The 13,177-nt window shown below is 42.6% G+C and overlaps 1 protein-coding gene across 1 annotated transcript in view; it reads left to right on the top strand.

Annotated features, from left to right (window-relative positions):
- The window catches only part of LOC141095090 (uncharacterized), a 616,558-nt gene that overhangs the window by 565,578 nt on the left and 37,803 nt on the right, over window positions 1-13,177 (top strand). Inside the window, exon 97 of the mRNA XM_073580971.1 lies at window positions 8,542-8,577. Coding sequence (XP_073437072.1) covers window positions 8,542-8,577 — 36 coding nt within the window. The remainder of the gene's footprint in view (window positions 1-8,541; window positions 8,578-13,177) is intronic.

Raw genomic sequence — 13,177 nt, 5'->3', positions numbered from 1 at the left:
TTTATTTATAGCGCGTGCGGCAGCTGATGAATACTCCCATCAGCTGACGCCTGCTCTCACTGTTAACAGTTGAATACAGTATTGTCCCCTGCAAGCGCTGATCGCAGTACAAGCAGGGGACAGTGATGTGAGCTGCCTTCACTTCAGCACCTGGTGTCGGGGAACAGCTCAAACAGTACTGCCGATTTCCAGGCATCGGTATATGTCACACTGATGACACAGATGTCATCAGTGTGCACGTGTATGGGAAGTTTTGCGGCCCATGCTGCTTCTGGAAACGCTGCCGTCTGAAAGAGCCCTGAACATATGAACGCGATCATTTACTGAACTTTAGTCGTCTTTTGCTGATTTTTAGGGAAAAAGCTCTGGAATCCGAAAACGAACCCAAATATTTAACATTCATGTTGAATTTGAGATTGGCAAATATTTTCCGAACAAGTTTGCTCACCTGCTACGTGCACTCTAGTATTCGGCTTCCTGTCAAAAAACTTCATGTGCACCTAGCCAATTTCTGCTACAATAACTCCAGAAAAAAAATGCTGGAACATAGCTTTATGTATGCTATGTATTTTCAGGCAGATTCTGCCTGAAAAAGCAACACAAAACCACTGCACAAAATGGACATAATGCACAGCAATATCTAAACAACACTGTTGTGCACATGTTCTGGCTGATGTCACATCTTTTAACTGCTTTAGGGTTTGGAAACCCTGGAACGGTTTTAAATAGCAACATGTTCATTGTTCAAGTGGCTTCAGCTCTCTATTAATAGAAGTTAAAGGAAAAAGACACCAGCAGAAGAGCCGCCGTGAAAACGACAGCAAAACCACCAACGTAGCTGCTACAGGAAAAAAGGTTTCTTGTCATAGAAAACTCCGGCTGGCCCGCTGTCAGATTAAAAACATTGCATGCATATCCACTCAGCCTGAGTTATTTAGGAGTTTTTAGAACAGAAAAGGCTATGTGAATAATATCTTTTTCAGGCGAATTCTGGAAAAAAGCACCTCAAAAAGTGCCTCATAAAATGAATATAGTGCAAAGCAATGTCAAAATGACATTGCTTGTACACGTTTTGTCTTATGTAATATTTTTTTTAACTGGAAAACCTGAAGTAGTTAAAAGAAGTGACATAGTCATTCTTCTGGTGACTTCTGATGAAAAGCCCTCCTTTCTCTACGAGGCATTCAAAAACCATGAGCATTGATTTGAGAGTTTTGATGAGTTTTTGCAGTGTAAACTGAGAAGAAACTCTTCAAAATTCTCCTTGACAATTTGAACTTTGTTCTCTAAAAATTCAGCAAAAGGACTCATTGTGAGCTCACCTTTTGCGCATGTACATATGGTGTCATTTAGACACTGGTGCGGCCGCCATGTCTTCCCAGGCAAAGCCGCTGATTTCAGATGGCTGCTGCAACCGGGAAGTCTGGGGAAGAGTGCAGTGATACATTTCGTGATGGCTGCTGAATGTGGGAAATCTGGGTCACAGTGCAGTGATGATACATTCCGAGACGGCTGCTGAAAGTGGGAAATTTGGGTCACAGTGCAGTGATGATACATTCCGAGATCGCTGCTGAAACTGGGAAATCTGGGTCACAGTGCAGTGATGATACTTTCCAAGACAGCTGCTATGATAAGAATTACAGACCCATCCATTCTTTGTAGGTGGAAAAATTTGCAAAAATCGTCAGTGTATAATTATTTTCCAAAATGTAGGTGTATCTGTTTTATGTTATAAAGATTAGCATAGTAGACAACTCTAATGCAAAGTTATATAGTAAAAACAAATCTTAGACCACAACACACATTCTGTACTGATTCGATTTCATTTTTTCACTTACCATTGCTCCTGTCTGTGCCACTTATACTAATTACAGTAGCATGCAAACATTGTAGTTAATATATTTGTTTAGAAAGCAATACCAGTCTATATGCAGTAATATTTCAGTTTTCACATGTTTAGAAATTGTTTGCCTGTTCACTGTCACTGACTTTCCTTTTCCTTCTTTACAGCATGCACAGGTGAGTAAAGGAAATGCACCTTTCAGGTAAAAGATGTTTCCTATGAATAAAGCTTGTCCTTGATGTCCTGAACAGAAAACAGTTATTGTAGGCCAGAGAATAGGTGAAGCCACTGCAGCAGATATTCATTTTTCCTTTCATTTTTGGCCCATCTACTACATGGGATCAGACAGATTTCTCAAGCATCAGACGTCATCAGCCTGCCCCCTCCTTCCTGATACAGTTATGGCTAATTCTTTATTTAGTTTTAACCCTGCGTTGGTTCAGTCACTTCCTGCCTGACTGAAGCACTTTGGATTCTGACTCCAGTATTTTCTGACAGCCATAGCAACCATAATATGTGCAGTCCGTATGTAAAGCAGCGAAAAATGCCTTTTTAAAGATTTGTAAAATTAATGAAAATTTTTCTTTGCAAAAGCCTTTATTTGTTGGAATTTTTGAATGCTAAACATATGAATGGATCAGTTACTGACGTGTTACATTTTTGGCACGGGTCAAAGGTATATATTTTTTTCTAAAAGTACAGGAAAAGCTGCAGTGTTTCACTATATATTACATACATTGTTATTGTGCGTTTAGTTTAATTTAAAAAACATTTGTATATTCCTGGTAGGAACTGTGATAATTCATATTTTTTGTGACTAATAGCTTGATTATACACGCTTACTATTTTCATGTCTTAATATTCAATTCATCTGGACTATTTAGTAATATTATTTGTACATATGCATGTTTTTTGTGCTTTTTGCTCATTTGCTTTACCCTATGCTATTACCTTACCATTCTCTCCTGTCTTGCTTGCTAGCTTGTTTTGTATGGTTTTTCCATAACTTCTATGCACATCAATGCAGATGTCACAAGCATTCCAGGTAGCAATCTCCATTGGGTCCAGTAAACTCTATGATGGCTTCATCGGGTATAGATTGTTGAACAGTTGTCACTAGATCCACTTTCCCCTGATAGTTGAGAGTCAAGAAGTACTAGTTCACTTTTCTCTATCCTGCACGGTTAAATTGTTCCCGTATAGGTGGCGTGGCGATGATCTATAATAATCATCTGCTACCACAATTCGATTTTACTTTAAACCTTTAATCCCCTTTAGATAGCTATGTAGAAATTTTTCTGGCTTTGTATTAAACTGCCTATGGCTTAGTTGCTGTGTTTGGCCTTTTGAGAATATGTGACAATGTACAGTGGGTACGGAAAGTATTCAGACCCCTTTAAATTTTTCACTCTTTTTTTCATTGCAGCCATTTGGTAAATTCAAAAAAGTTCATTTTTTTCTCATTAATGTACACTCTGCACCACATCTTGACTGTAAAAAACAGAAATGTAGAAATTTTTTGCAAATTTATTAAAAAAGAAAAACTGAAATATCACATGGTCATAAGTATTCAGACCCTTTGCGCAGTATTGAGTAAAAGCACCCTTTTGAGCTAGTACAGCCACGAGTCTTCTTGGGAATGATGCAACAAGTTTTTCACACCTGGATTTGGGGATCCTCTGCCATTCTTCTTTGCAGATCCTCTCCAGTTCTGTCAGGTTGGATGGTGAACGTTGGTGGACAGCCATTTTCAGGTCTCTCCAGAGATTATTAATTGGGTCTAGGTCACGACTCTGGCTGGGCCAGTCAAGAATGGTCACAGAGTTGTTCTAAAGCCACTCCTTTGTTATTTTAACTGTGCTTAGGGTCATTGTCTTGTTGGAAGAAGAACCTTCAGCCAAGTCTGAGGTCCTGAGCACTCTGGAAGAGGTATTCATCTAGGATATCTCTGTACTTGGCCGCATTCATGTTTCCTTCAATTGCAACCAGTCATCCTGTCCCTGCAGATGAAAAACAACCCCATAGCATGATGCTGCCACCACCATGTTTTACTGCTGGGATTGTATTGGGCAGGTGAAGAGCATTGCTTGGTTTGCTCCACACATACCGCTTAGAGTTATCACCAAAAAGTTCTATTTTCATCTCGTCAGACAAGAGAATCTTATTTCTCATTGTCTGGGAGTCCTTCATGTTTTTTTTAGCAAATTCTATGCGGGCTTCCATATGTCTGGCACTGAGGAGAGGCTTCCTTTGGGTCACTCTGTCATAAAGGCCCGACTGGTGGAGGGCTGCAGTGATAGTTGACTTTGCGGAACTTTCTCCCATCTCCCTACTGCATCTGTGGAGCTCAGTCACAATGATCTTGGGGTTCTTCTTTACCTCTCTCACCAAGGTTCTTCTCCCACGATTGCTCAGTTTGGCTGGATGGCCAGGTCTAGGAAGACTTCTGGTGGTATCAAACTTGTTGCATTTAACCCCTTCCCGACCAATGACGCCTACATAGGCATCATGAAAACTCGTGCCAATAAGACCAATGATTGCCTACGTTAGCATTATGGTATAAATCGCGTTCCTGTGGGTCGGGTGACCGGGGTCACTGAAAGGTCACCCGATCATCAGATACAGGAACAGTTGTGCTTCACCCCGAGGGGGTGGCCTTGCCCCCCGTGGCTACGTCGCTCTGATTGGCTGTGTCTCTTTCAACCGCCAATCAGAGCGATTGTAATATTTCACCAATGAAACGTGGTGAAATATTACAATCCAGCCATGGCCCATGCTGAAATATCATTTGCCATGCCTGGAGATAGTAATCTGACCCCCCCACACCAACTGATGGCGGCGATTTGCCGCCGCCATCAGCATGTGCTCCCCCTCTACTTCCCTCTGCTTCCCCTGCCTTCTGATCCCCCCTACCTTCCGAATCCTGGTGTCCCTCCTCCCTCCTGCATGGGCGCTGCCATCTTCCAAAAGATGGCCGGCAGATTCATTCATTCATTCAGGGGCATTTTGATCCTATCACAGTGATCAAAATAAAAAAATAGTAAATAACCCCCCCCCCTTTATCACCACCATAGGTTGGGACAAATAATAAAATAAAGAAAATATTTTTATTTTTATTTTTCCATTAGGGTTAAGGGTAAGGGTTAGAGTTAGGGTTGGAATTAGGGTTAGGGTTGGAATTAGGGTTAGGGTTGGGATTAGGGTTAAGATTAGAGTTTGGGGTGTGTTGGAATTAGGGTTAGGGTTGGAATTAGGGTTAGTGTTAGGATTAGGGTTAGGCTTGTGGTTAGGGTTATGGTTAGGTTAGGGGTGTGTTGGGGTTAGGGTTATGGCTAGGGTTGGGATTAGGATTAGGGTTGTGGTTAGGGCTGGAGTTAAAATTGGGGAGTTTCCACTGTTTAGGCACATCAAGGGGTCTCCAAATGTGACATGGCGACACATTGATTCCAGCCAATTTTGCGTTCAAAAAGTCAAACGGTGATCCCTCCCTTCCAAGCCCCAACGTGTGCCCAAACAGTGGTTTACCCCAACATATAGGGTATCAGCGTACTCAGTAAAAATTGATCAACAACTTTGCAGGTCTAATTTCTCCTATTACCCTTGGGAAAATAAAAAACTGGGGGTTAAAAAATTATTTTTGTGGAAAAAAATGATTTTTTTATTTTCACGGCTCTGCGTTATAAACTTCTGTGAAGCACTTGGGGGTTCAAAGTGCTCACCACACATCTAGATAAGTTCCTTGTGGGGTCTAGTTTCCAAAATGTGGTCACTTGTGGGGGGTTTCTACTGTTTAGGCATGTCAGAGGCTCTGCAAATGTAACATGATGCCCGCAGACCATTCCATCAAAGTCTGCATTTTAAAATGTCACTACTTCCCTTCCAAGCCCCGACGTATGCCCAAACAGTGGTTCCCACCACATATGTGGTACCATCCTACTCAGGACAAACTGGTCAACAACTTTTGGGGTCCAATCTCTCCTGTTACCCTTGGGAAAATAAAAAATTGCGGGCTAAAAAGTAATTTTTTGAGGAAAAAAAAAATATTTTTTATTTTCACGGCTCTGCGTTATAAACTTCTGTGAAGCACTTGGGGGTTCAAAGTGCTCTCCACATATCTAGATAAGTTCTTTGGGGGTCTAGTTTCCAAAATGGGATCACTTGGGGGGTTCCACTGTTTAGGCACATCAGGGGCTCTGCAAATGCGACATGGTGTCCGCTAACGAATGGAGCTAATTTTCCATTCAAAAAGTCAAATGGCGCTCCTTCCCTTCTGAGCCCTCCCGTGCACCCAAACAGTGGTTTATAACTACATATGAGGTATCGGTGTACTCAGGAGAAATTGCCCAACCAATTTTATGATCCATTTTATCCTGTTGTCCATGTGAAAATGAAAAAATTGAGGCTAAAAGAAAATTTTTTTTATGGATCAATTTGTGAAGCACCTGGGGGTTCAAAGTGCTCACTATGCATCTAGATAAGTTCCTTGGGGCGTCAAGCTTCCATAGTGGGGTCACTTGTGGGGAAGCTCCAGTGTTTCGGCACACAGGGACTCTCCAAATGTGACATGGCAACAACTAAATATTACAGCATATTTTCCATTCTAAAAGTCAAAAGGCGCTCCTTCCCTTCTGAGCCCTGCCATGTGCCCAAACAGTGGTTTATGACCACATATGAGGTATCGGTGTACTCAGGAGAAATTGCCCAACAAATTTTAGTATCCATTTTATCCTGTTGCCCATTTTTTGTTGGAAAAATTAAAATGTCCATTTTTTCCTTCCACGTTGTTTTAATTACTGTGAAGTACCTGAAGGGTTAGTCATCATAGCTTGAGGGGTGCAGTTTTTAGAATGGTGTACTTTTGGGTGTTTTCTGCCATGTAGACCCCTCAAAGTGACATCAAATGTGAGGGGATTCCTGAAAAAAAGGTTTTGTAAATTTTGTTGTAAAAATGAGAAATCGCTGGTCAACTTTTAACCCTTATAACTTCCTAACAAAAAAAAATTTTTGTTTCCAAAATGTAAAGTAGACATGTGGGAAATGTTAGTAATTAACTATTTGGTGTCATATAACTCTCTGGTTTAACAGAATAAAAATTCAAAATTTGAAAATTGTGAAATTTTCAACATTTTTGACAAATTTCCATTTTTTTCACAAATAAACGCAAAAATTATCAACCTAAGTTTACCACTAACCTGAAGCCCAATATGTCACTAAAAAGCAATCTCAGAATTGCTAGGATCAGTTGAAGTTTTCCAGAGTTATTACCACATAAATGGACACTGGTCAGAATTGCAAAAAATGGCCTGGTCATTAAGGTCAAAAGAGGCTTGGTCATGAAGGGGCTAAGGATTAAATAGGCCACTGTGCTCTTAGGAACCTTGAGTACTGCAGAAATTCTTTTGTAACCTTGGCCAGATGTGTGCCTTGCCACAATTCCGTCTCTGAGCTCCTTGGCCAGTTCCTTTGACCTCATGATTCTTATTTGCTTTGACATGCACTGTGAGCTGTGAGGTCTTATATAGACAGGTGTGTGCCTTTACAAATCAAGTCCTATCAGCTTAATTAAACACAGCTGGACTCCAATGAAGGAGTAGAACCATCTCAGGGAGGATCACAAGGAAATGGACAGCATGTGACTTACTGTATATGAGTGTCTGAGCAAAGGATCTGAATATTTATGACCATGTGATATTTCAGTTTTTCCTTTTTAATAAATTTGCAAAAATTTCTACATTTCTGTGTTTTTTTCAGTCAAGATGGGGTCCAGAGTGTACATAAATGAGAAAAAAAATGAACGTTATGGAATTTACCAAATGGCTGCAATGAAACAGATCTAATAATATGTTTATTTGCTACTATAATTGATATATGCTATAGTTGGTTTTATAGAAGGTGCTACTTATATTGTACTTTATTTTAGTTCTATATGGTGTTGGACTGACACATGAGATGTTCCACAGCAAAACTCAGCACTAAGGCCGGTTTCACACTAGCGCATTTTCAGCGCGCGCACGGCCGGGGGTAGCTCCGCCCCCGATCCGGCTCTCTGCCCGGCGTGCCCGCCCCTTCCTTGTAGCGCCGCCTCCTAGCGGACAGCGGCGCCTGCGATCGGCGCACCCTATCTTTAGCATAGGGTGCGCCGATCGTGCGCAGGCCGTGCGCTAGTTGCGCTTTGACCTGCGCTGCGCACTTTTGACGGTGCGCCGTGCGCGCCAAAATCAAACTTTTCGGATTTTGGCGCGCACGGCGCACCGTCAAAAGTGCGCAGCGCAGGTCAAAGCGCAACTAGCGCACGGCCTGCGCACGATCGGCGCACCCTATGCTAAAGATAGGGTGCGCCGATCGCAGGCGCCGCTGTCCGCTAGGAGGCGGCGCTACAAGGAAGGGGCGGGCACGCCGGGCAGAGAGCCGGCTCGGGGGCGGAGCTACCCCCGGCCGTGCGCGCGCTGAAAATGCGCTAGTGTGAAACCGGCCTAACATTGCCACTATGCATCATAACTGTGCTTTACTACTCTGTTGTCCATGGCTGTAAGCAATGCCAGTCTCACCTCCCCGAATTACTAATATGTAAAAGCTGCCAGTGCTGTATAACTTAAGCTTTAGGTAAAGAGGATAAACTGCAGCATTTAAATACATGAACCATTACCTTTTTTACTTTTTGTCTTACTTTTACAATTTCATCCACATCATACCACCAGCAGCACAAAACAGAATAAGTGATCAAGCTCAAAGTGGTGAGTTCTAACAGTTACACAAGTCTCCAATAACTGCATGTCTGGTATCTTAGTTCTCCACTGACTGGAGGGCCTAGATGTAATGCAAATGTGCACTTTATGATAACAAAGCTACATTAAATTGTTACTTCTCTAATGCATCTAAAATAGAAGAAAATATGTTATTTTGCAATTAGTCTTCTTTTAAATATTCTACCATTTTGTGTCTGCAGCTGGGAAGATTTACTTAAAGGGAATCTGTCACCAAGTTTTTGCCACCTAATCTGAGAGCAGCATAATGTAGAGACAGAAAGCCTGATTCCAGCGATGCTTAATGTAGTTTTGATAAAATTACTGATTTATCAGAAGGAGATTATCACTATAGGACTGGTAAACCTGCTGCCTGGTAGTCATCCATATTCATAAGCTCTGTATAACCCCGCCCCTACTGCTGATTGACAGCTTTCTGTGTTCATTGTACATAGGCAGAAAGCTGCCAATCAGTGATGTGGGCGGGGTTATACAGAGCTCTACAGAGTACTTCTAGATTTGCAGCAGATAAAACAGTGATTTTATCAAAATGACAGAAAGCAGCTTAGTAAGTAACACATCACTGGAATCAGGGTCTCTACCCATGCTGCTCTCAAATGGGGCAACAAATGCCTAGTAACAGATTATCTTTAAGAGCAGTGTGTCATAAGCAAAAGAATCCTGGAGTTAAATATAACGAATTAAGAAAAGCACACACTTGTAATAAATTTGCTGCATCTTAGACAGTCTGGGTGCCACAACGTGAAATCTACACCAGCTACGACCTGTCATACTTTTCCACTATCATTAAAGCCGGTTTTGGGGTTAACTTATAGGTAACCTATTTGACTGCAGGCATCTCTGCTATTTCTAAGCTACATCTATTTTTTTTTTTTTTTTAAACATACTGGGGTAGCATAAGAAGCGCAAAAAGTCACTGATCTTTGTGCAAGTATGATTTGAACAAAATGCAACATTCTATCACAATAATTGTAGAGCTCAGCTGTATTTACAGTATCTATCTATATCTTTGTACATCTAATGACATGCCAAAAAGAGACAAAGATGCATGCGTCAAAAACACATACAAAAGCGCAAAAAATAAACAAACAAGTGAGCTGAGGTGCAGGATTCACGTGTAAGGCCGGGGTCACACTAGCGAGGAATACGGACGAGTGAGAGGCGCTAAAAGCCCGCATTACACACGGACAAATGATTCTCTATTGGGCAGCTCCCAACAGTCGTATATTTCTCGTCCGTATTCTACGGTCCGTGCCAATCGCAGCATGCTGCAATTGTCAGAGTACTACGCCCGTAATACGCCAATGCAAGTCTATGGGTGCGCAAAAAATACGGATTACACACTGACCACACGTGTGACTTGCGAGAAATACGCAGGTCTTTTGGCTGCTGACAGGAAATGGGCCAATCCATCATCAGGAAGTCTAGACATGCAAATGAGCTCAAAAAGCGCTCCAGACATCCAGGAAGTACTCCTCCACGGAGTACAGCAGCGTCATGGCGCCATATTTCCTTAATGTGGAGATGCTTATAGTATTATTGCAGGAGCGGCCAGAACTTTGGGACCAAAGGGATGCCAATTATGCCAACCGTGCAAGAAAGGAGGCATCATGGAGGCGCATATGTCGCCAGATGTTCCATGACTTTGGTGATCGGCCACCTAGGAGCAGCAGAAACTGAGTAAGTACAAGGCCCAAAAATTATTTAAAATACCTCACAAACAAAAATGATTACAGATTCTGCCCCCCTCCCCTTCCTGTCCTTCTCCTTTTTGCCTCATGAGGCGGGTAGATTTTGATGTGACACATAGTTTCACACTGCCATAATTTTGCCCAGGCCACAAGCTCCTCTTCCTCTTAGGCAACCAAGTTATTAAGTGTAGTTACTTGATACATAAACTATTCTGACCCTTTGTATCTGGCCTGGATGGGCCAATTAGATATGCCAGCCTGGCTACAAAGCACACCCCAGAAGGCCACATGCCTAGACTACTGGTTGCAAATGTGACCGATCAAATATGTGAAATTGATAATATTTCCTGTCACATTGCAGTGGAAGATGTGATGAAACGCTGGCGAAGCATCCGGGACCAATACCGCCGGGAACGTCAGCAGCGGTCCAGGAGTGGGGATGCGGGCTACGTGAAACACAAATATGTGTATTATGACCGCCTTTCCTTCCTCGCCCCAATTCTGGATCTGAGACCGTAAGTACATACCTCACACCACATTACACCGATACTTTACAGGGTCAAAAATATTGATGTATTTTTGCCTCTGTTCTATTTCATAGCAGAACTCAATCCAACCTTACAGATCGAGGAACGGGCTCAGAGACAAAGCCCATAATTGATCCTGTAGGGGATGAGGTGGCTGGCCCACCTTCTCCCCCTACAAGAAGCATGGGTGAAGATGAGTCATCACAGGAGAACCCATTGGCTGCCCAACAAACCACACCTCCAGGACCATCTGCTGCTGCCCCATCACCCATCCTGGAAGAGCAGGGCAACTTGAGCAGCAGCCCAACTGCCCAGATCCGGGGATCCCCACAGGCTGCTGTTACATCCCGGCGAGGCCGAAGAAGGCGCCAGGTCGCTGTTCAAGAGAGCAGGACCAATGTGGACACAGGGGTCCTAAATTATTTATCTCGAGTCACTACAGATGATGGGGAGGAGGCCTACTCACGTAGCCTGACCCTTTATCTCCGTGCCCTTTCCCAGGTCAGGCTCCGTATTAGGGGATGTTTTCAGATCCTGCTTGATGCAAGCACCCCCCCAATACCCCATATGAGCTTTTCGAATATCTGGAGAGGTGGCAGCTTTCCCCCAGAAATCTAATGCGCATGAGACCACCCACACAGATGCTTGCTCAAGCAGGGTCTGAACATCCTCTAATACATGGGCATACACCTCACCCCCTTCCTCCCCCTACCCAACCTTCCCAACAGCAGCAACAGATTTCTGGCTCTAGCCAACCCCACCAATATGGCCACTTTTTCCCACCCAGTGTTGGAGGCTGGTCCCAACCTGATTGGGGACGACATGGCTATATTGGTGGGTATGAGACACGGGCCTACCCACCACAACAAGATGCCCCTCAGCAGTATTACTATGGCCACTACCCCCAACAAGCACAGGAGGAAGGTCAGTACCAACAGCATGGGCAACAGTATGCACCCACACAGGGCGATGTTGCTCAAAGTAGTCAGCAGCAACCACAGGCTGCTCCTCCGCCTTCTCCTTCCCCAACATTCCACAATTTATAAGTGGCTAAAAACATGGAATTAGTAAACCCATACTGTACATGAGTGTTCTTAAGCAGTCTGATGGGAGCAGATGTCCAGTGTGTTTGAACTGGTGGTCAAAATCCCAAGCCAAAGTAAAAAAGAGGTTTTCTCCATCATCAAAATGAGCTAAAACAGATAATACTAACATTTCTTATGACGGTTTTCAAATCATATGATTAAGACACCATGACAGGCAAGGCTACCTTATGCGTTTCTGAGACATATTACATGTCTGTTAAAAATACAATATTTCACGGCGCTATACTGGCAAAGTCAAAGGATCAAAATAGAGTACTCACTTGATAATGCATAGAAAAGGCATGCTGTCCATATTCACTTAGTAAAATTTAGGCCAGCTATATTCCAAAATCAAGGCAAACAGCCTCAAGAACATCACGCTCTCTCTATGTATTATCAAGTCAGTCTTCTAATTTGATCCTTTGACTTTCCCAGTATAGTGCGGTGAAATATTGTGTTTATTACAGACATGTAATATGTGTCAGAAACACGTAAGGTAGCCTTGCCTGTCATGGTGGCTTATTAATGATTTGAAAACCTTCAGAATAAATGTTAGTATTATCTTGTGTAGCTCATTTTGATGATGGATAACTCCTCTTTTTTACTTTGGATTACAAATGTGTAATATTGCAATGTTGTTATTGCACTATGTATGTTGTAGGATATGTTTGTAATTTTGTTTTAACAACAATGTTGAAATATGCCAAAAGGCCAATTTGGGCCATTGCCCAAGTTTTTAATAGGGCAAGAATATGTTTGCCTTACAAACTAAAAAAAAAAAAAAAAGGCAAAAGTAAAAATTTGGCAACTACATTTTACGTCTCTGTCTTAATTGTCCAAACCCCTATCAAAATACGCTTGCCAAATCAATTCAACAGTCATAGATTCAGAAGGGGTAGAAATATATATATTTTGACACACATCAAACCAACATTGGCAACATAGATCCAGCATGCTCTTGCCAAGAAGGTTCCTCCTGAGGTGCCATAAAGTAATTAGTGAAAAGATCACGCACTTTGAGGCCAGAGATCGGTCTACGTTGATGGTTGATAGGTGGTCTCACCCTACGCACATTGTCCGGCCTACGCACAACACCAGCAGAGGAGGAACAATCATGTATCCTGGTGAAGTTATGAAGAACCACACAGGCTTTCACTACTTCATTAACATTTTGTTCACTCAGCTGAATGGCAGACTGGAGTAGCCACCATTTGGCACAAAGAATGCCAAAGAAACACTCCACCAGTCGCCGAGCATGTGATAGGCG

Source organism: Dendrobates tinctorius, unplaced genomic scaffold, assembly GCF_039654945.1.
Source record: "Dendrobates tinctorius isolate UK_male_01 unplaced genomic scaffold, ASM3965494v1 ptg000066l, whole genome shotgun sequence".
NCBI lineage: Eukaryota > Metazoa > Chordata > Amphibia > Anura > Dendrobatidae > Dendrobates > Dendrobates tinctorius.
This window is presented reverse-complemented; position numbering and strand designations above follow the sequence as displayed.